Source organism: Falco biarmicus, chromosome 11 (assembly GCF_023638135.1).
Source record: "Falco biarmicus isolate bFalBia1 chromosome 11, bFalBia1.pri, whole genome shotgun sequence".
Lineage (NCBI taxonomy): Eukaryota > Metazoa > Chordata > Aves > Falconiformes > Falconidae > Falco > Falco biarmicus.
In genome coordinates, this window is record NC_079298.1 from 15887933 (window position 1) to 15912779 (window position 24847).

Here is a 24847-nt window from a genome sequence, read left to right on the forward strand (position 1 = left end):
CTCTCCCGGCCAACTCCCCCCAGTTTATATATTGAGCATGATCTTCTATGGTATAGAATATCCCTTCGGCTAGTTCAGGTCAGCTGTCCTGGCTCTGCTCCCTCCCAGCTTCTTGTGCTGCCTGCTCACTGGCAGAGCACGGCAAACTTCAGAAATCCTTGATTTAAAGTAAGCCCTACTTAGCAACAGCTAAAACATCAGTGTGTTATCAACATTATTCTCATAATAAACCCAAAACACAGCACTGTCTCAGCTACTAAGAAGAAAATTAACTCTACCCCAGCCAAAACCAGAAGCCCAGCAATATCGGTGCACTGATGGTCCAAACCAGTCAGAAAAGAACATCGCTCACCTCGCTGAGCAAACATTCAATCTCATTTGAAGTGCATATGTGCTGTGTCTAGTAACTGATGCTGAAAGATTTCCCCCTTGGCCCCAGACCTTCCTAATTGCAAGGGAAAACGTTTACAAGTGTTTAAAAAAAACCCTACAGATTATTACTACTCTATGACTAGTAGTTTGGAAACCTGTGACTGCATTTCACAGAAATTTCAAAGAAAATAAAAGCAAACTCTCCCCTGCCACCACATCACACATCAGTTCAAATATTACTACCAGGACATGTCAGAACTATACTTTCAGCTGGATAAGACAAGCTTGTTCATTTTTCATAACTGAAATTTTACCAGCAGTGCCTAATCTTTACTTAGACTAATTCAACACCACCTGCCAGTGCACAGAAAGTCAGAAAAATCAGCAGGAAGACATTTTAAAAAGCAGAATTAACATGGGAATGTGCCAGGATAGCAGTTCCATTATTTAGAGACCACAATTAGTCTTTATAGCAAAGTTCATGTTTTGTTTATTACCACTGCTCCTTCCTGCTTATGTTGAAATGAAACAATGTATCTGCATTTGTTTATATTGTTACACTTTTCAACAAGCACCTTCTAAAAACCCTGCAATACACACATTTTAAGTCCCAGTATTTTTACACCTACAGTACATATTTCTATTTTTTCAGTTCATGAGTCATGTAATGTACCATCCAGCTATAATTTCTCACGAGACTGCTTAGTTCACTACAAGAATCTGTCCAAGCAGCACTGGCAACATGTTCTGCCCAACTCCATCCTCAGAACTTCTACATGACCCCCTCCATTTCAAGCTTCCTACTTTACTTTTCTGCCACTTTAATTAATCAACGTATTTAACTACACAGGATCACAGAAATGTTGTTTCAAAGGGACTTTCAGAGATCATCAGGTTCATCCTCCCAATGCCAGATCAGGTCAGCCATGGCTTTGCCTAGTTCAGTCTCCAAAATCTCCACAACCTCTCTGTGTAACACGCTCTAGTGCTACTTTACCCTCTTTGCAAAAATATTCCTCCTGATGTACAGCCTGAACCTCCCAACCACAACCTACAGACAATGCCCTTGTTACTAAAGGAGTTTAACTATCTGTGTAACTGTAAAGTTGCAGCCTGCTATTACATTTCCCACCTTTTCAAGGCTAAGCAAACCCAGATCTCTCCATCACCTCTCACAGGTTGTGTGCTCTACGCCCCAACCACCTTGTCAATCTCTCTCCACTGTGTCAGCTCCCTCCTTGAAGGGGAAGGCCACAAGTCCCATTTCAGGTGGGACTTCGCTAGCATCAAAGAGAAATAACGAGCAATACTGTTAACCTGCTAATCCTACTCCCCCTCATGTAGCTCTGTAGGCAGCTTGCCTTAGTGATGACGATGGCACTCCCTGTTGGCTCACATTGAACATAGTGCCCACCACCGCCTCCAGATCCTTTACAGCAAGGGCTGCTGAACAGCCTCTCAGCTTCCTGCCCCTACCGATAGAAATAAGAAGAAAAGACATCCATTGAACTTCTTTCCACAAGTGTACAAAAGAGCACATACTGGTACCAATAACAGACCCAGGTTTTCTTGGAAGAAACATGCTATACACTGGGCACTTAGAAAATTAATAATAATAACTACAGTTCTGGGATTTTGAGAAATGGTTTACTGTGCAGTTCCCCTGAACACTAGATGTTGTTTTTGAAGTTTTTGGATACAACATGATCAGTAACAAACTTCCATAAAGCAGACAACCAAGATACACCAAGAATTGCAAAACACAATACTACAAAACTTAACCAACTGTCTTCCCTTCTTTCACAGTACTGTTCCTCTCCGTAGCCGACTCCAACAGTCCAAAGAGTGGCCACAGCAGACAAAATGAGCAGCATTTCAATCAGCTAGCAGTAAATGCTTTAGATCTCCTGTCAACACATGTACCTAGGTAATATATTACTAAACATATGAGGAGGTCTTTTCCTGACAGAAAGCCGCACAGCATGTATGCAGCTCTTAAGTGTTTCATCAGTCTTATCCTCTGGACCATGATTTTCTGTTATTTAGAGATGAGATGACTTTGTGCACTTTTTAGGTCAGGATTCTGGTTCTGTTCTTGATAATGGCAGATGAAACCTCAAGTTCAAATACAAACACTTAGCTAGATAATATTCTCTGAGGTCAAGGTACTGCAGGTTACCGAGTCTGCTGATGTTGAACAATGACTCTATTAATGTTTGACCCTGTAAAGCAGTCACCCTTTTTCTTCAAATTGGTTTTTTATGGGTCCTCACTTATTTCATAGCATTAGGACTAGAAAAGACTCATGTCCTGTCCACTGCAGACCACTGCATATTAACCAGAGTGTCCTATATGAAGTTCAGTGACTTTACAAATTTTATAGCCTTTAAGCCTGAATGATTTTAGTGGTCTGTTCCCAGGAACAAAAGCAACAGCAGGAAGTCATACTTTTCCTGCATCAAGTACACGGCACACCACTTGCCAATATCCTAGCAAGCCTACAAAACTGAGAATTCCCCTGCTTAGCCAGGTAAGCCACAGTATGAGTCTGTGGGACAGAAAGGCAAACTATCTCCTTCCACTCAATTGGATGCTTTAGCAGTTCCAGCATAAACCAGCTATACCTCTACAAGAAACATGCCTGGATCTGAGATTCCTGGTTGCAAAGCCAAACAGTAGGCTGGACAAGCCAGTTCTCCAATGTTCCACGATGATTTCTAATCCAAATACTTGACATGAAATCCAGCATCTCGGACACCTGCCAAATCCAGATTTCTGATTACCTCACCCCCTCCTTGCTGGGAAGGGACAGATGCAGTAGATTGAAGAAGCTATCAGCTCCCTTTCTCTCTGCAGTCTCCAAGGGACAAGGCTCAAGCAAGAACGGAAGCAGTTCCGAGGGCTACAGGCATGTCCCTCTCCCATCTTTCCTTCTCAGTTACATTAAATTCTCTGCAGTGTTTTATTTGTCTTACTGCAAGAATGAAGAGATAAAATCATTTAATACGAAAAAAGCTGTTTTACAGAAGTTTCAGCGTATTTCCATACTATACTGATATGAATTCTGCAACATCTTAATCCTCAACATAAATGCTAAGCAATGTTTAAGCCATCAGAAATCTTCTTTACAATGTAATAAAGCAAAAGCTACTTCTATGAAATATTAAGTTCCTAAAATATTAATAAGTGCCTTTTTCAAGAACACCTATTTAGGTTGGACTTTGCCCACAGTAAAACTAATTTATGAGTTAGGAGAATTATTATGATAACAAAAATGTCTAATGAAGACTAGTATTAAATAGCTATCTTTGAAAATGGGACTAACTTCTAAAATTAAACCTTCAGTATTCAGTCATAACATGCCCAAACTTATGTTGACCATGACTTCTTAAGACTGTCTTGCAGCAGAGTATATACATTAAATGGGTTGATTTGTTTTTACTTTCAAAAACAAAAGACAGAAAAAATCCACTTCACACTCTTTTCGGAGGATTATTCATGGTTTTTTGTTGTGGGTTTGGTTCTTCTTTTTTAACAGATGTAAGGGTTTACATAAAAGTGATTTGCAATTTTAACTAAAATTGATGTTCTAGTATTATTAACCTAATCTCCGCCTTTATGTCATTCCAGTGGTAGGTTCTTCCATTATTTAAGTAATTCCCTGCAAATGTTTACCTTCTACAGAACATTCTATCAGTTACTCTGAACGTTAAGTATCATTATCAGTAGATACTACCAGCAAGAGACTGTGTAAAGCAGAAAACATCACAACGTCGATCTGTCACTCAGCTTTTAGAACTTCAGGCTGTCAATACACCTCATATAAAAAGAAGAAAATCTCCAATGCTGCTAAGGTCATTCACAATCCTATATATAAAATACATATGTGTCTGTGTATGTGCATACACATACAATATAAAAGGCACTTACAAAACAAAGAAAAGAAGCCAAAGTTCCTTGGTTCATTTAGTACAGATAATGAGGCCACCTGCACATGGAATAACTAACACAGAAACAACTGAACAGTTCTAATTGCACAGTAATATACTCAAGAAAAAAAATCCAAAGTGAGGGAAGCACAAACACAAGCAATAGCTGAAAGACATCCTTCTACAAAATTCTGCATGCTACATTTTATTCAATATATGAAGTCTAGTAAAGAGTTTGCATTCTGTCCTGTACCTTTTGACTTCATATTTTAAACGTTTTGTGGGACACAAACTTGATTTGTAAATCATCTGTATTCTCTCATACTTTCCTGACTGTTCAACGGATCTGTCACCAAAACTGTCAGAGTACTTTGAATGTAAGCACCATGGTAGCAGGTATGTATCTTTCTCATATACGTTCCTTGCTTACCTACAGTGGATCCTCAATTATGAGTGGGACTCCCACACCCTATTGCAATATAAGTAACCAAAACAATAGGCACTGATTTTTTTTCATCAGGAATATCGAAGCATTTTAATATACATATGATGAAGCCCTTCTACTTGCATCATCATATAATTCCACTCTGGTTTTGCAGTTAATGATAATCAAAAGTTTATGATGGCAATTGAGTATGCTGGTCTTCTACCCAAGGGAACCAAGAAAAAAATATTTTATTTCTACTTTTTAAGTCTAATACCTCTGCAACAGTATTTCTATGCCTACCCTATAGAGGCTATACACTTTAACAAAATCTTACTGTAAAACTCAGAGTATGTGTTGACTATTTGTGGCTAGTATATGTATTCTTTATGGCTGCTAGACAATTGAAATTTCATGGCACAGGCTTTTTATACTTTAATGTCTCCCTGCCTTATTTCCTACAAAAAAAAACCCCAAAATCCAAAAATCTGCTTCTGCTGCATTTATCGAGACTAGGATGGATGCAAACACACTCATCCCCACTGATGAATATATGTCACTTTGAAATGAAAAATTTCCATTTCACTGAATATACTGCACTGTAAAGTCACTACAGAGCTGCTAGTGGCTGCAGTTATTGTCTTATTACAGAGTCCTGGACTGAAACGTGATAATATAGTATTTACTGATGCACTATATTCATTGAGATAGAAAGGCCTGAAAGATACAGTGGGGAACACAGCACCAAGAAGAACATCTGCTATCTCAGGCCGACTGCTATGCAGCCAACAACATTTTCACTGCAGCACTCACCCTTCAGCACAGGCAGGTGTTTCCTCAGTATCACAGCAGAACCTTGGTGCCACTGCCTTCTCAGAAGAGTTGGCAGTCTGGGGTCTGCTGGGAAGCCATACAAAACCTGGTAAAATACGATTTATGACAAGAAAACGACACTGCTGATGGCTCTCTGTCAGTGGAAGACCCCAGGAATTTCTGCTTATCTCAAGAATGTGGGTTTGTTCCTTATTCAAATACTTTTGCTACTTATCTCAAGGCTATAAACAGATGTTGACCAACTATCAGTCAGTGCAACTTAGTAAAACCACCATTACACAAGAGGTCTTTTTGGGGGGGAACAACAATAACAATTATAAATTCAGCTGCTGAGATTATATAGTCTGAATTCAAGACAATGGTATAGCAAATGCAACATAAACTGACAATGTTTATAATATAATCTCCTGCAGGAGTACAAGGAAGGAGTTTTTCCAGGTTTGGGGGTTTGTTTTGTGGTTTTCTGGTTTGTTTGCTTGGCTTTTTAAACAAAACATAATAGAACCACTGATCTATTAGACATACCACATTAACCCTTACAGACAAACCACATACATTGTATTTAAAAAATATATTTTCTACCAGAACCTTATTCACTCCACTTCTATCAGGACAGTAAATTGACAGTACACTATTGTAACTTCCTATTTAAAATCTGTTCCTCGGAAACACATAGTTTGAGTCCTATGTACACAATACTGCTGTAAAAATAAACAAACTCAAAGTGAAACTGGCAGAGGATAAACCGCAACAAGAGAAACCCTGACAGAGAATTCTCCAAGCAGATGCTAAGTCTGAAAATGCCTCTGTAAGCCCCTAGGAAGTGTATTTCACAGCAGCCACTTCCGATAGCACAGCAAAACACAGTAGAAGTCCTCTGCATTGTGACACCAGCCTACACCATAAGAAAGGCAGGCATGCAAGTCAAGCCTAAGCCAAAACCAGAACACGCTTCTTTCTTCTATGCAGAAAGTGCAGTCTAACACAAGAGTTAAATGTTAAATTTTAATAACTATTGTACATAATCACAGATGAAAAAACAAAGATTGTATTTCAATTTAGTGAGACAGCCTTTCCCCACATTTAATCTGGAGAGAAGTACTTTGCAAGGTGATTTATTTGCTTGCACCACCTAGTGGGGTTTAGTTTAACCTACCAGAATAGTCCTGGCTCAGTCACGTTCCTGCCTTGTGGCATTAGTAGTGACAGACCACATTTTCTCACAACATGCTTAATACTTCAAGCCTGCGTGACCCACTAACAACACTACACTTCCAAGTTTCCACAAATCTATAAAAACATAGCATAAATAGAATGCTAGAAAACAATACCTACTTTGCTGGTATTAATTCTGCAGGAACTTAACAGAGACGTCACAGAAAACTGTTTCACAGTGTAATGAGTTTCTAATTTGAAGTACGTGTCAACAGTACCTTGTCAGAGCGTACCATTCATAATCTTCAGAGTCGTAAGAAGTTGTGTTACGTGATAAAAAGGCTGCACATTGAGATTTGGAAGATTTCTACAGGACTGTAAAAAACTGATCAAACCTCTGGCAGAGGCAGGCGCACAGCACAAAGGCCGCTGTGTGCAGAAAGGAGGGCTCATCAGAGAGCAGCAGCTACCCCTGATGAAGTCCAACTGCAGCAGGAACAAGCACCTACACTGCCTTTGTCATAACGCTTCCTGGCTTTACACTCCAGTTTGCACTCACAAGCTGGCTGTTTATAACGCACTGCCCCAGCACAAAACTGTACTACGTGAAGTCCAGCCCACTGGAACAGTTCTTTTCTCAGGTCAAAACCCAACTTGATAATTCTTGTCTAAGAATTGATTAAACACACCATTTAGGACTTGTATTTAAACACTGACATGATCCAGAATACATTTTTCTCATAACTATTCCTAAGCAAAAATTCATATACTCTAGTAAGGAATCTGTTGAATTTAATCTGGAGCAGAAATCATGCTATAAGAGGCACTACAGAATGTTTTTTAGATGGGGCAATTAAAAAAACGAGATCAGTACCAAAGGTCTTCTAGATCTTCTACCTCAAGTTTCCAGAGTAGGGACCTTAATTCTTTTCTACATTCAGTATTTCAGCAGAGCGTGGCAAACTTCAGAAGTCCTTGATTTAGAGTAAGCCCTACTTAGCAACAGCTAAAACACTAGTGAGTTATCAACATTATTCTCATACCAAATCCAAAACACAGCACTGCACCAGCTACTGAGAAGAAAATTAACTCTACCCTGGCCGAAACTAGGGACACAGTATCAGAGGGTAACTGTGCCACAGCCAAGCAGACACTAACATAGTCCTTTGAAGAGAAGACAAGTGAGGTGGACTGTATTTTAAAGAAAAGATAAAGTGCTTTTTGTTTCTCTGAGTACTCAAACTTTTGTATTGTTTCAATAATCATTCAAAGTACTCTTTCAGGACAGAACATTAAAGTGCATTTTTCATAATTTTCTTATTTGCCTTAAGTTCCAACATGGACCATTTTGCTCCATGAGGACTAAGGTAAAATTTAAGACTTAATAGCTGCATAGGAAGTAGAAATGATATTATGCTTGCAATTTTAGCCCACGTACATCTGATGATCGCCTATCTAAGTCTGCACAACTGTGAAGCGATACGTAGGAAAACACTAGACTTCATACCCAGTATCAAATCACTGCAGAATGGTACCTCCACTCAGAAAGACGAAGACGGCAAAAAAACCCAAAAGCATCAAAGCTCAGCCTTTAAATCGGTCACTGATACTGGAACATCGGTTCAGACACAAGGACACAGGCAACTGGCTATAGAGGTTATTTTACGTAAACTTGCCATGTACGGGCAGCTTGCACCCCTAAATTTAACCAACACTGCTCTTTCTTGAAACGCTGATGTCAAGAATTTTAAAGCTGCCTTTGCCACTCCTGTACTGAAGAGTGTGCTATGTGGTCAGTTGACTCAAGGTACCATCCCACGAAGAACTCACAGTACCCCCGCTGTGGAACTATGTTTAGTAAGATGACTTTTGGTCGTGTTTATACCATGAAAGGTGTTTTCAGAGTCTATTCCACCACACAGGTTAAGACTGCAGTTACTCAGAAAACAGTCTGCAGAGAATAAAATTTAAAAAAAAAGGAAAAAGAAAAGAAAAAACCCAACTTATAAAACTTTCATCCATTTTTCACCAAATTCACAGAAGTATCTCCTTAACAGGGTCCAACAGACTCCAACACTAAAACTTTTTTATTAATAGTGGTCCTCATATTTTTAGTTTAAAGACAATCAGGGATTTCCAAGTGACAAAAGCTGAGTATTAATCATACTTGCCTTAAGATTTCATTTTTATTTTTAATGCTTTATGAAATGGCCCTCATATTTTCTGTTACATTTCTCCTCTTTTTACTTAGTTTCTGTCTAAAGCACTGGTGGTTACTATGGTAACTTTGGCTTTTTTCCTCCACTGTTCATGCAGGTTTTCATCAAACCCAATGACTTTTTTTCATCTTATCTGCTCTGTAACAATAGTTTCTTTACTAAGGTGCTGTATACTGTACCAGATGTGAATCCTGGTATTTCACAGTAGCAACTGGAAAAATGATGAGTTTTGCTAAATTCTGAAAACTAGCAATTGAAGTGGGGTACTTTTTTTTAGCGGGTTCATTTTTTTTTTAAAATGTCTGGGTACATTCCTTTCTTTCAACCTGGGTACTATTCAGGTAAAATATACTAGTTAACACATCAGTGAGTGCAAGTTGCAGCAATTTGTAAAAACAATAACACTTAAGAACAAAGGGCCTTGTGTGGTAACTTTTTGAAAGAAAATTGATCACAGTTGTTTCATGTAGACTAAACAGGACACACCTAAACAAAACGACAACTGAGTCATCCTCTACACTACCACTCCAGATTAACATCAGTTCAAATCTCTCTGTCACAGAAAAAAACCAACTACCTCTGGTCAATTAATAAAATACTTCTCAAGTATTTATTCTTTCAATTACATTCAGTTCTTTCAATTACATATACATTCAAGTATATGTGCTTCTCAAGCACATAGTCTGTTTTCAAGTTGGTCTACAACCTAAAGGAAACAAACCGCATATGCCAACAAACAAATGAAGTAGGTACAAAGGCTTGAGCCATTTCCAAACACTCTTCACTAAGATCCTACTTCAAATTATTTTTCCAAGAATATTTTAGGGCTAAATTCTTCAATGCAGATTTATTCTTCAAGTTTTGCTTTTCCTGGAATTAATGCACAGGAGATGCTCTCTTCATACTTTCTACAGGATAATGTCATCTTTTTCTGCTCCAGATGGGAAACACCTCTCAGGAGTACTTAGCACCTTACTCAAACACAGGGATTCAGTCAGACCACGCTGATAAAAAAATTACACAAAATTCAACCAACATACAGGACCGAGCATCAAAAACATAAAACCACACCAAGCCATAAGCAACAAACACACTGGCAACTTCACATACTAAATAAGGTCCAAATGTAGCATTTCTGGACTAAAGTTTTACTTGATTACAATTCAGATCTGGCCCCTAACTTTATACTCCGTAATGTATACAGGCAAGGCCATGCTGGAGGCAGTTTGGTCCAGTTCAGTAGAGTAGGTTATTGAAACAACCTCTGGTAAAATTAATTCCCCTTTAATACTGTTGTCCTCTTAAGCAATATCAATAATATGAGCAAAAAAAAAATAGAAAAGCTTTACAAACTAAGAAAATTACTATTTCGTATTATTCAACCCTGAGAATGATTTTGCATTACTTTCTTTGGGGATGTATTGCATTCAATATCCATTTGCCTCAACAATAATAATTCACCTTTTTGTCATGTATTATGGATATGGAAATTTTTCTTAATTTCAGGTTTTATAACCAGACGCATATTATGATTTTTGACTTGGGTAGATGGCTAACGTGTATTGCTGTTATTTCCGATTATACTGATTTCCTGATTCCCTCTCCTCCTATTAGCTTTTTTCCCCCTTCAGTTCAGTTTGAAAAGAAGCACACCTTAAAACTACTCTTATTTTACAAGGACAACTACCAATGAGAATAAATAATCTACAATTTGCTTCATTTCAGCAATTTTGTTTCTTTTCAAATTTCTGGTGAAGTTAGCTTTATTATGTAATTATTCTTTTGTACAATTCTGATTACATTTAGCAAAATAATCTGATTACTAGATGAGCACAGTAGGCACAAAATGCGTTAATACATTAATTATTCCCTGTTTCAATTTATATTACACTATCTTTACTGAGACTTCAGTTTGTTACCACATACAGGTTGCATATTCGCTTGGCACATTAAAAGATCCTGAGATTTCCTCAGTAGGTGGTATTTCCTTTCTAATATCTTTACCATAGTTACTACAGCTTTCTGTTATGCTCACAGCCAGATATAGGCAACAGTTGCATAGTGATTAGGTCTGTTCCATAGCTGCATTTTATGATATAATCACTGACATGTAAAATGAGCTTCCCCCCAGCTTTTTTCCCCAGTCTCAATACGTCTTGTAAAGAACTTCATTTTACATCCAGAGAAAGTGGAAAGAAACAATTAGAAACAATTATCTAGGATATCTAAAAACTCGATTGTACTACCATAAATAAATTCCATCTCACACTATTAATCACTATTATTCTAAGTCATCTCTTCCATCTATTATTAACAGCCATAAAACTCACATAAGTGTACACAAAATTCAATATAGTGACAATGATAATCTTTTAAGAACTGCACTGTAATTCTAAATGGTTTATATTTACTATTAGCTGAACTTAAGAAGAGTCATCATTTGGCACATAATTACCAAACAACTCATGTATACTCTCTCATGGTGTTAAAGAAATTGTTTGCATAAAGCCCTGATAGTGCAATGTAACAAGAAATTTGTGACCAGTAACAGAAGCCGCCTGTTTGCAGAATACATACACCACCAGTATATATTTTTTCTGTCCCATATTCCATCACTAAACTGGAAGGACATCCCCCTCCATAACCTTTCAACAGCTGCTGGAAGCATCCCCAAGAATAGCAACTGGGGAACCTGTTTTAATGGTGCTGCTTAGACGTTTGCTCATTAGTAACCGAACAGACAAACACACATCACTTAAATACAATTATCACTATAAAATACTTGGAACAACCACTGATGTAAAACACCTACCACAGCTAGAATAATACTTTCTCCAATCCTAAATTACTTTATAAACCCACAGATTAATATGTAGTCTAATATTTTTCAGTAGTGCCATTAGATTTGCAAACCACATAGAAATATTCTGTTTTAAGGACAATTTTCCACCTAACCACATTTTCTGTGCACATACACAGTTTCCAGTTTTAAAACATTACAGCAGAGTCCAGATTTATTCATTTTACAGATACACCATATATTTTTATGGAGACATTTGTAAAAGCTCCTAAACATCTAATAAGATAGAAGTCAGCTCAGAATATTTTGTAATAAAGTACCTATTAGTAAAAACTGTATCAGAGGGAAACCACACACAAAGGGAAAAGGAACTAGGGCATTCAATATTTGACAGCTAAGGAAGAAACAGAGGTTACGTCCTCTATGGCTGAGATTTAGAGCAGTTTCACTTAGTGGCTGTTCTGCTCCAATTCCCCAGATAAAATTTAGACCTACAGCAAGAAGTCTTCATTCCTATTTTATTCTAGTGGGAAGTCATGGTTCAGACTCTTAAGTAACCAATAGAAAAAAAATACTAGTCAGCAGGGAACTATGAAGTTTAAATATTATGTTACAGTTAAATTGAGATAAACCTTACAGTAACTACAGGGTTCATTATATTCTCACAAACTAAAATGAGCCATAAATTGCTAAATATGTAGAGATGTAAGTTTTGCCCTACTATTTCAAACAGAAAATATTACAGAGATTTTAAAGCAGCTGAAACATGCCTATGGCAACATGTCTCACTTGCAGGTAACACAGGACCAGAAATCATCCAGGAATACAAGTAACCCTTTCTGATTTTTATCTCATTTGAATTATTTCATACAATTACAATACCATATTCACTACCCCACCTGTCAAATTTAAATACATCCTGTGGAACTACAGGAAAAACACACTGTTATCTGCTTCTTTCACACAGTTTACACTGAAGTAATCTTCCCGATTGCATAGAAAATCTAACCATTCCTATCTTTCAGAACGCCACGCTGCTCAGGAGGAAATTCAGATGTATAATCTGCAAGCCAGATTTGTCCCTAGTTTAGGAAAGCTTCTGCCAGCAGAACCATCACCCTGGGCTGCAGTTCCAGGAAGGCAGCCATGAGGAAAACATATTGGCACCAAGCAGCCCCTGCCCTCCTGTCCTTCTAAGAGCCCATATGGGCTCTGCACAAACTGAAAAGTGAGTCCTGCCACCCAGCAGGACACCTCCAGCCACTCTGGCTACAACGTCCCAGCCACAGATTAACTCTGCCCCCTCCATGATACAGCGTCCTCGGTGAGGAGCAGAAAGACCATCTGTTCTCTCCTTGCAGTTAATCTCCCTCCCAGTGAGGGCAGCAGTCTTTGCTATGCCAGTGGAGTGCAAGTTAAACTAACAAATGGGGCCAGCTATATACCGTATACCAGCTACGGTATGGATATGTTATGTGGGATATGCATTTTAGTGGCTTACTCTGATAGCCAATTTGGATTTTCTAAGCAGAATAAACAAGCCCAGCTTTGGCTTAAGAACATGCCAAGTCCCAGGCCAGCAAACCTACTTTCAGTAACAGTTAAATTGATGGGGTTGCTCAGATTCCTCATGTTCAATGTGAATTCAAACATTCTGCAGAGCAAGGACAAGATGCAGCCCACTGCTACAAAGTACCCTTCCACACACTTTCTGAAGCTGAATCCGAACATCTGTCATTTATCATTCATCACTGAAAAATCTAACATTTTTTTTAATATTGAGATAAGAAACATAACAGTGAAAGCATACCATCAATTTAAAGATTATAATCTGTTGAAGATTATTCTGAAAGGTTAGCAGCATTTTTCCTTATCCCTCAAACAGTGTCTACAAACGTACCAATACACGGCCAATGTCATTGAGTCTTTTCCTCTGCATCTGGTCCCTACAGAATTGATTTTTTGTGGGTTTTTACGTAGCAATTACACAGAGAATTACACAGAAAATATCACTGTAATATCAAAAATGCAGCAACAAGAGGCAGGAGGAAGGTGCAACACTGTTAACTGTTTCAGTTTCTGATCAACCATTCCCTTCGCAGTGGAACAGATTTCTATGTCAGCTAGACTTCAGCAACAATTTCTTTTTAACCAGCAGGAATAGAAACTTAAAATAGCTATCATATAATTCAAGGAATTTATGCTAAAGCAACTACAAATACCAATACTCAACATTTATTCTTCCCTTCACCACAGGAAAGGAAATCCTAGTCTTCACTGTCGTCTTGCCTTCTCTTGGGAACTACTGGATTGAACTACTCATGCCACAACACGAAACACCCTCCCTCTACAAATCTGCTTCTAAATTCTCACTCCTACCAGTCACCAGAATGCTATTCAGGTAATGCTGTGCTCTCACTAATTCCATATACTATGTACAAAGTGAAAGTGGAATTCCCTAAACAATACTGGTGGTTTCAATCTATATTTTTTTGGAGGTCCAATGACTTGAACTAAGTCATAAGAAACATAAATATAGTTTGGTTATATAAAAACCTAGTAATTTCATTTTGCAATGAAAACATGTTCCATTTATGATATAAGAATATACTGCTTTTAGTGGCAATAAATTCTGGTGTTGTATTACAAAATATGAACACGTCTCTACACATGCACAGCAGGAACTTTCAGTTAATTTCGTAAAACAGAAACCCTGCCTGTCTTCATGTTCCAAGTTAGACCTGACCTCTACGCCAACAACTCAGGGGTTTTCATGCTTTTTCGTTCTTTTTTCAATATTACGTAAAGTTGTGGCCAATGAGTTTTGCTTTTCACAGTAACTGGCACAACAGAGATGGGCTGTCACCGTTCTATGAAAGCTGAACATCCACAGTTGCCACTATATTCCCTTGCAGCCCCAGGAACCCCTAAATACTAACTACACTGCCTTAAGCTTACTAGGATTCAAAAGACACTACAACACATCCAGCCCCTGAATACCTATTCCTCTAACTCCCCTTTGTATCCTACTTTTCTCTTTTTCCACATCAGGAGATGCAAAATGTTGTACTTCATTACTTCTTGTTTGTTGCTCCTGTTATTTATCAATACAAACCTTTGGTGCAATCATGGTTTCCTGCCTGCAAAAATGCTGAATAAAACCCATTTTGCACTAAGATCTTTGTTTACAGAATAACTTTCTTTTCCTGAAAGATCAATCTTACCACGCAGATAATGTTTTGTTGTCCTACAGATTTCATACAATAATCTTTGCAGTAGCTCAGGCACTTTGGTAGACATATTCAGCATCTGTTGTTTTCCTTCCTACAGTTTCTATAGATTTCTGATACCTTTGACCAAGCACATAAAACAATCTCATTTTATGAAGTTTAATATTAAAGTGTTCAGCAAGCCATCTGTAAACACCATTTCCTTATGTGATCAGAATCACCTTCTGTAATCACCTCTAGTTTTCTCTCCTCTTTTGATGCAGTTGTGGCTTCCTTGCTCTTCTGTTGCCAGAAATTTGCACTACTTCATTCAAACAGCTAGCTGAATAGAAAAGAGATACCTAGCAATTACGCAATGCTTTTTTTGGAGTTCAGCTTTTCTCCTCTCACAACTCACATTTATCTTTTTTTTGCTAAAGAACTAGGGCCCTTAGCATGCTCACTATGAAGCGTAACTTCTCTTAGTAAAGCCTTCAGAAGTAAGCAGTGCAGAAAGACATCTTACTACCTTCCAGACCATCATGCATTACCAAAATCAACAACAGGGCTTCAAGGACTTTTATTTAAGTAATAGATTTAATAGCTATATGACAAGAGCTGTGGTCCACCAAACACCAGACTTGAGAATTTCTCAAGTCTCTCCTATTGGAAGGGCTGTGAAATGCAGACAGAGATCATGTTACGGTCTTTTAGCCATCAGTTATATAAATGCGTTGTGAGGGCAGAACACCCCTTTCTCCCCCACAGCTTTGCACCAGACATGAATCTTCAGTGGCAGAAAACTCTGACCATCCATAAGGTAATCCCTCAGGTACTCAAAAACAAGTGTAAGCTTTCCTATGGTATCAAAACAGGGCAAGACTTAAGAGCATTTGCATATGCCTTAATACCATATTAAAAAAAAAAACCCCACACGTTAATGTTGCTTGAGTCCCAGATACTTAGTGTGCCCACATTATTTTCTGGCACATAAGGAATGCTAATGTGTGCTTGGCCACTAAATTTCAAAGACCTAACAGTCCCATAATCACTACTTCAAGCTGCCTGTTTGCTCTTCACCACCAGTTTTTCTACCTCCTAGAAATTTTCTTCTTAATCACACAGAAAGTGTATCCTAACATCAACAGCAGTTCCAGTAGTTCTCTACAGGAAGTAAATAATAGCATGATAATTTCAATACAATTCTATTACTATCTCTAAGTGCTGAAAACATACTAAAATTACATTAAAATATTTCCTGGTCAGACTTATGACAAATACTACAGCTGTCTGCATGGTCTTCTTGAGCAGTAACATACAGTACACAACTACAGAAGTACCTCTAAGAACAGACATTAACTTGTATTTAGTACCTGGACAGCAAAGCAAGATCAAGCCAGGACCTCCATATAAAGAGCACTAGAAAGACTAACGAGCACTTCAGAAGCCTAGAATTACAGAGCAGCCCATTCAACTGCAAAAACAGCATGTAAAGATCACACAAGGGAAAAGGGGTGAAGAAGAAACAAGGCAAAATGAGAGTGCTACATAGGAAAGGTATAAAAAGTAGTGGTTAAAGGAAAATGAGATAAAAAACCTAGATTGATCATCCTATGATTTCCTTAAATTCTCAGCTATCTAGATGACATTAAAATCTACAAGATTTACTTAAGACCTCGTTCTAAATCTGCCATGCAACAGTTTTAGACATTACCTGTCCATTACCTACCACTATGAAGTGCACAAGTCAATTGGCATATGCAAGTCATTTACGAAGAACATGCGGCTTTTGGACTTGATTCAAAGCTGAAGTTGATAAAAATACCGCCACTGACTTGCATGTGCTTCACAACGCCTCTACAGACCAAGGGATTTCTTTTGGTATCAATGCCTATTAAAGTTATACATAGGAATAACTATACACAGATTCAGCAAAGTACTGTTCTACTGAAAACAATGTGAAATAATAGAAGCACAACATGGTACTAATAGTTGAAGGTTTCTCATAGAACTAGTAGAAGAAATGCAGGATGTCACACAAAACTTCACTGCAAGTGGAGGAAGAAGGGGGAAAAAATAAACCGCCAAGACCAAAGAAAACCTGACACAAGAGCCACAGTTTTGCAACAAAACTCATTGGGGTTTTGTTTTTTCAGTTTGGTGGGTTGTTGTTTATTTGGGGGGGGGGGGGGGGGGGGGATGTGTTTTATGGGGTTGGTGGGATTTTTTGAGGGTTTTTTTTCCCAAAAAAAAATCAAAATCTGGCAAAAAGTATGGTCAAAAAAAACCTTTCCAGTGAACAAACAATATCTTGTTCAAAGCTGCTTTTTAAAATATCTTGTTAAACAGGGACTAGGATTACTAACCGTAACACTTTAGTGTATTTAAAGGCTTCCCAACACAATTTGTACCTGCAGTTTCTTTTGATGCTGTCAATCATCCTTGTCTATTTTATACTGATATTATGTTAGTGAACTTGTACTCCCCTATATATTTTTTTCCCTACTATAGCCTTCATTTTAATTTTACTTGCATTGCTTTGAAAAGTTCTTCTACACTAACAGGTATTACAGCATATGTATATATTGATCTAGCTTTAGGCAAGCAAAGAAAAGCCAAATATATTTACAAAACACTTGAAGAAATATAGCAGTAACATTTAACAGCAAGTATTAGTTCACCCATCTTTTTTAATTTCTTGTAGACTATTAAAATACACTCAAAAAATCCAATCCACATTTAGAAATTCATTGTTTTAACGGTAAGACAAAAAAAAAAAAAAAAAAGAGGAAAACACACTATATGTGTAACATTACTATGTTTACTAAAGAAAAATAATAAATGAATGATGAAATCCATCTGAAGATGTTTCTGGAAAAACAATGCTACCTGGAATTAATGGCTTCATAATCCCACTGATAATTCAATGCAGATTAGTAGAGGCATGCTAATTTGTAAGTACTTTTTCTATTTCTACACGTTACATCTCCACAAGGATGCTGTCAAGTGGGAAAAGTGGGGAAAAAAATAAAAATCTCACATTATCCCCTCAAATTTATACCAAACAAGAAAAGTTGAGCTCCTCCTTTCCATCCCCATCCGAAGCAAGTTCAAACCGGTCACGGGCGGGGAGCCCCAGGACCCCCCACGGCCAAGCCCCCCTCCGCACTCCCCCCCCGACAGCCCCGAGCCGGCGGCGGCGCTCGCCCGTGCCGATGCTGCCACCTGCCGGCGGCGGCCGGGAAGCGCCGCGGGGCAGCGCCGCAGCCTCCCCCCCCGGCGCCCGCCCGGCCCCGCGGTGCCGCACCGGCAGCCGAAGCCGCTTTCCGCAAGGCAGCGCAGGTGCTGCCACCAGAACCCAGCAACCGTCATCTGTCACAGTCTGCGCATAAAGAATAGGTGTAAAATACAAAGCGTGTGTGTGTGTGTGAAGCCAATGTGAATTTACCGCTGACGTAACAGCAAACAGGGATGCAAACGACAACTGGGAATTTCTTGGAGAACAAGAGCTTTCAGAAGTGGCCCTAAAAATTATTTATAAAACTTACAACAATTACAAAGCTAGAGGCATTTGGTCAAGAAATGAACGGTGGTCTTGCAACAAACCCAGCCTTTTTATTTTAAGAAAAGCCCACTGTGCTGAACAGCATCTACTAGCCAAAAGTTACCTATTGATTCACAAACTCGATCCCCATGGATTCAGGAACACACAACAGCAGCTTTACTTATTAAGTACATCAAACTGAAAATAACTGGTGGAAAAGAAGAAAGGACAGGAAAGAGATGGAAAAGAGACACTAACACAGAAAGATTGAGAGAATATTAGCTATTAACATAACGAATCAATTACAATTACACTGTTACACAAACATCCTTCCTAACACAAGTGGCCAATTTATTTATTTTTAGGAAAACGGTCACTGCCAGTAGTACTACAATTCTTAACAGAAGTACGAAATATGAAGCCCAACTCTCAAAAGCAATGAAACTAGGATGGTTTTATATGACATTGTCTTTAATTCACTTCTTACTACCCTCAAGAGAAATATTCATCTCCATTTTTACCAACCCTTTCTGCTGACACACATCTTTCTCTCATGAAAGGAGCTGAAAAGGAGAGAGTGTTCCAACTGGCTGTAGAGTTAGAATCCAACTTTAAGAGACACACTCCTCATTTGTTAGATGTGCAAGGCTCCTTCTCCAAAGATGCACGATTTCTTCTACTCCTGAATCTGTACTTTTTGCTGTTGCACTGGGATTTAGACAAAATATAATCAGGTGATGCCCCAGAACCCCTAGACTGTCAGATTTTCTGCTAAAATTGGCAGCTACAAAGCCAGTCACAGCTGCAGTAGCTTCAGAATGAGCCCTCTGAAGTGAATATAGCTTAGATTGAAACTGCTATGAAGACAGGAAACAGCAGAAGATTCTTTTTATTTTTTAAGCCTTTTACTCACAATTATTCACCTACCACTATGTGGATAGAAAGAAAACCTTTTCTTTTGGTTAATTAGTAGTTGTTGTTTGCAGGAGTCTCAGCCCAAGCCAAAGGTAACTTCAAAGGCCTCACTCATCAAGCATGGCTTGTGCTCAACGTGAAACTGCCAGTTCTGATCTGGTGGCACAGCTACAGCTCATGCTGAGCTTGGGAGTGGATCCATATTATAAAGTAATTGCTAAGCAATTGTGTAACAAAAGAACAAACTTCTATTGAAAAGATTTGGCAAAGTCACAGCAGTGGGTTAGATGAAAACTTTAACAGTCTGCCAGCAGCAGTACTATCCCAATACATGTTCAGATCCCAACATTTGTTCACATCTCATATGATAGCATCTTCTTTACCCATTATCTGTGTATTCGGTGGCTTATTGCCTCGTTAATCTGTTTTTTAATGCCCCTATCTGCACATATGACACCTGTAACTTTAAAACAAACAAATCAGATCTAATGTGGGCTACTTAAGACTGCATCGCAAGAGTTGAGGTCTGTATTTCATTTTCTGGTTATGCTCCGTAACATGATTCTGAAGCATTCTACTGCCACCAGTATGTAAAAGGGGGGAAAAAAAGGGATCAAGTCAACACTGAAGGAAGAATAAAACAAAGAAAAAATGATTGATAAAGGAATGAAGCCAAGAGACCATATCAAATATTAAACCAATAAAACCTCTGCGTATTAGCTTTTAGGAAAAGAAAGTAACTGGAAGATAATACAGAAAAAAAGGAAAAGACTTAAGATTCTGCACAGATTTTGTCAGAATAAAAAAAGATCTCCACACTCAGTGACCAATATCATACATCAAAATTTGTATCAGTGGTATATACTTGTGATCTATCAGATACTTCCTGGTAAACACTTCTTGCGAGCCCTTAGGAGGCACAAGTACAATTCTACATGAGTTTTTTCCTCTTCACAAAGGCTTTTAAAACAGTATTAGGCATGAACAAAAATAGAAATTATTAAAAATCCTGACAAATTAGTCACAAATAAGCAGCTTGGTTTAGATCTCTCCCAATGATGCCAAAAAAAATAAACCAGGCTGTGCTAGCCCATCTTCCCTAGCAGTTTTACATGGAGTGCAATCTGGGGTGTCAACGGCCGTCACACTGCCAAAAGGCACAGAATGGTTTAACTGAGCAGGTTAACAATACGCACTTACATGCTTTCATTCAAGGGTCATTCTTACATTAATATGGAACAATTTGGGTAGTATCTATTCAAAAACCACATAATTTGTGAAGTGTTCTGACTTCTTAACACCCTCAGAAAAGACGTGTGTAACATTTATAATATTCTTTAAATAAAATCAGAGTAACGAGTTCTTGCAGAGCAGACCCTCCAAAACTGCATTTTTAAAAATCGTTAACATTTTTAATTAATAAATTTGCTTCAAGCTATAATCCTTAAATTTGTTGTAGTGAAACAGATCTGTCATAGCAAGAGGTACTGACTTCAGAATTCTGTTTAAGGAATTTATTAAGCACTCCACGTCACTATCCATACTGCTATGCTACAATTTTCCAGCACTCTTACAAAGTCCATACTTCTTCTCCATTAAGAACACATTCTCTATAAACTCTTCCAAAGTGCTAACAAAGAACTGAGAAATGAAGTACTTTGTTGGAAAATTGTATCTGAATATAGTGCAATGAGTAACTTACTCTTTTTACACAAGACCATTTGAAAACGATCACACATGTTTACAGACACGAGGCAGTGCTCCATAAGCTGCTGCTGTGTCCTTCTGTTCCTAGGCATACACATTCTCAAACTCTCTCAAGCTAAAGAAGAATTGGATTTAGCTATTAAACCAGCATGTTCCCATCCCTTCCAATTTCACAGACTTAACGGGAATTGCCGTTATAATGCAATGCAGCTTTCATTAAATATCAGAACATTTCACCAGGATAATACTCCTCTCTGTGCACGAATGCCCGTTTCTCAACACTGCTTCCATGTGTCAAATTCAGTAGGGTGTCAGATATCTAAAAAACCTTCATATATCGGATTGACACCAAAGTAACTCAAAAATAAAAGCTAAAAATCCCAACCGGTCATTTCCTGTTTCAGAACAGTGAAGTCATCCGAAGTCCAGTTCTCCTTTTTATCATCCACAAATTAAATCCCACATAGGTCAGTTTTCATCATAGTTTTTGACTGGTAAAACATCTGTTATTTGCCAAAGGCTTTTTTTATTCTTCAGAGAAAAAACACATTTAGTGTCACTAAATACTGTTCTAAACTAAGGATTCACAAAATTAGCTTAAGCTATATATGGTTAGTACTAACGTGCACGATGCAGATAAAAATACAGTATGAAAATAAAATACATGAAATACACTAAACCATGTAGGATAATTATGAGAACCAGAGTTACTGTTATTTTTAAAATTAATAAAACTGCTATCCACTAACTTGTTCTTTGGTTTTAGCAACAGGAAACAAGGTAGACAATAATTTAAATAAATGTATGGATTGAAAAATATTTCATCCCTGGTATAGCAGACTATTTCAATCTTCCATCCCCCCGCCAGAGGACAGTATCACGAAACATAAAAGATGCAACAGAAATGGAAGTACAATGACAAATAAATTCTACAGAACAAGCACATCTTCCTTTACATGTTCCCAATAGGTGGCAACAGAATACCAAAAATATAAAGAAGTTTGTAATTCTTTCTTCAACCACAAAGTAATGGAAACTGTTACAACTTCTATTGATGAACCTGCACCAGCAATTTTACTCAAATGAATCGCTGCATCTCAGCAACAGAAATTCTCCGGACAGTTAAATGGCAAAAGCCAGAGAATTCACAGAACAGAAACAAAGCATTTATTAAAAGGCTAGTTGTTATGAAACAACTAACTGATGGCTTATACTCTAAGCTTATCTGAGGGAGTAAACTATTACAAGCAGGAATTTACAGTAACAAAATGTTTCTGCACATTGAAGAAGAAATGTTAAGTAAGAAAGTAAATTTTAGACTAATTTTTTTGTTGTTGTTGACATCCACACCTTGGTCTTTAGCAGCATTTGTTTACAAGCCTGAATAAAGGGGTGAGCATATTTAAACAAAGTTTTCAGCTGACAAACCCCAACTTCAAACACAGTAGCAGGTCCCTGCTAACTAACTCCCTGATTCTCTGTAAAAAATTACAGGAAATCAGATTTCTTCTTTCCTTGACAGTTATGGACTATTTTGTTTCTGTGGCACAGAGCTATACAAATCAAGTCTAAATAATGACTACTTACTTGCTTTCAAAACCAGCTAAGTCACGGTCCAAAGAAATTGTCTCTGTCGTAATTTCCACCTTCCTCACACTGCCAAAGAAGTCTGTTATCAGAACATTTTGAGGGTCTCGCTGAAACAGATCAGTTCGGTGCCCAGGCGTGGAAACGCACAAACTTTTTGGACAGACCTGAAACTAGAAACCAAGATGGATAATCATATCCTGTCCCACATCCATCAACAGTCCCTACATACACCTTCCAGAATGAAATCACTATAAAACTAAATACCACGCAGAACTTGCATTAAATTCAGTACAAGCTCCACAGCTGAAACAAATGATTGAACAAAACATTAAAAGGCATAAACATCTTAATTATGCTTTTCAGAAAACCTTTATTTCACAATTATGCCATTTGAGTTCAGAAATGCTTCTGTGAAAACCAACCATCAGTTACATCTGATTAAATGCACAAATGTATTTCTGAATATAGATGCAGCAATGCTGCTATAACCTTCCAAAAAGCAGAAGTGGGTATAAATTCTTCGTATTTACCAAAGGGAGGCATTAAAGATTAAACAAGCCTTGATAAACAGGTAATATTAAAGGCTTCACAAGAACGCAAGAACTAACATTTTGATCAAAAAGAAAAACATCTTAGCCTTATTTCCAGTTTATAGCCTGCAAATCAATGCAGAATTAGGATCTTCAAATATCAAAGGTGTTTTATGTACATTAAGTTCACAGAGACATCCTGTAAAACCTAAAAATTAGCTATATACTGTATTATTTATTTTATCCATGTATTTTGTGTACATATCGGATCCCCTATGTCCAGCATACACTGCAATGCCTGCAACAATACTAACAAACTGTTTTCAACTGACTCAATTCTGTATAAAGGTACATTTGCAGAGAATAAGACAATGTAACAGTGACAAATTCGTTGTAGCATTTAAAGTATCTGACAAGACAGCATGCCTATTAAATAACAATATTGTCCTGTAACCAGCAGATACTCAAGGCAAAACCAATGCATTTTGGACACAATGCTATTTTGCACAAGTCCTACCACACTTGCCACAGAAGTCTCTAATTAACTTCCCATATGAAGAGATTCCTTATTTCAAGGGATCTTGTATGACACAATGTAATATAATAAATAATAATTTGTCTGTATTTTTATTAATAATGCTACATAGCTTAAAGTGCCACGAAATGCAGCCCAAGGCCTCATCCTCTCTAGCCTCCTTGATGAGCCTGAAAAGTGAGTTCATGTCTTGATCATTAGAAGGCACTTCAGAACCCAATACTCAACCCTACTAAACACAGCAGCTAGACACACAACCCTGCAACATAGTGCAGCTAGCTCTACAGTGCTCGGGACAGTTCCGTAAGCAAATGTTGCTGTTCATTCAACTGTCTCACAGGCAGCCACAGACCACTTCGTAACAGCGTAGGTTACGCAAGTCCGGGTATATTGCAGCAACATAGAACATTTAACAGAACAGATTAATACATAAGACTACGAAGGAAGCTCTCCACATGGGTGCTTATCTTCCTTAATCTTAAATTGTCCAAGTGATTTTCACAAGCAGATCCATCAGTCACTGGATCTAGAGCTCATATACCTAATCACATCATGGGTCAGCTCTTAGAAGGCTGCATTCTTAGGACCTGTGGTTTGGTCCTAACTAGCTCCAAGCAGATGCAACCTCAATTATCCCAGATTACGACTAACAAAATCTGCAAGTTTCAGTCCACACTTCCAAGCAGAAATTCTGTGCTCCGTCTTGACATGAAATGCATGGGTTGTGTGGCTCCTTCTCTTAGGACAACAGAACCCTACATTCAAAAAGTTTCCCTGGCTTTTCTTCTTAGAGGACAGACTCTATCTCCCCGTTCCTCCCTTCTGCTCCATTACAGTTTCCCTTTCATGTTTGTCTTTTTTGTCTAAGCATATAGCATTAAGCTGCTGGTTCAGCTCACTTTCACCTTTACCTTAACTGAAGCACACAAGCACACAGAACCACGGAGCTCTTTTTAATGATTCCCAACTTCCTTGTTGGCAAGAGTATCACACAGCTGCTAAAGAAATGATAGGGGCATAACAAATCTTTCTGTTATCCTCCCTGTGAAGTGAAAACGAATTAGACTCATCAGCATCATGCTTC

General features: G+C 38.1%; 1 protein-coding gene across 1 annotated transcript in view; it reads right to left on the minus strand.

The window, feature by feature from the left end:
• The window catches only part of PIGK (phosphatidylinositol glycan anchor biosynthesis class K), a 68302-nt gene that overhangs the window by 30480 nt on the left and 12975 nt on the right, over window positions 1-24847 (minus strand). Inside the window, exon 9 of the mRNA XM_056355917.1 lies at window positions 22696-22868. Coding sequence (XP_056211892.1) covers window positions 22696-22868 — 173 coding nt within the window. The remainder of the gene's footprint in view (window positions 1-22695; window positions 22869-24847) is intronic.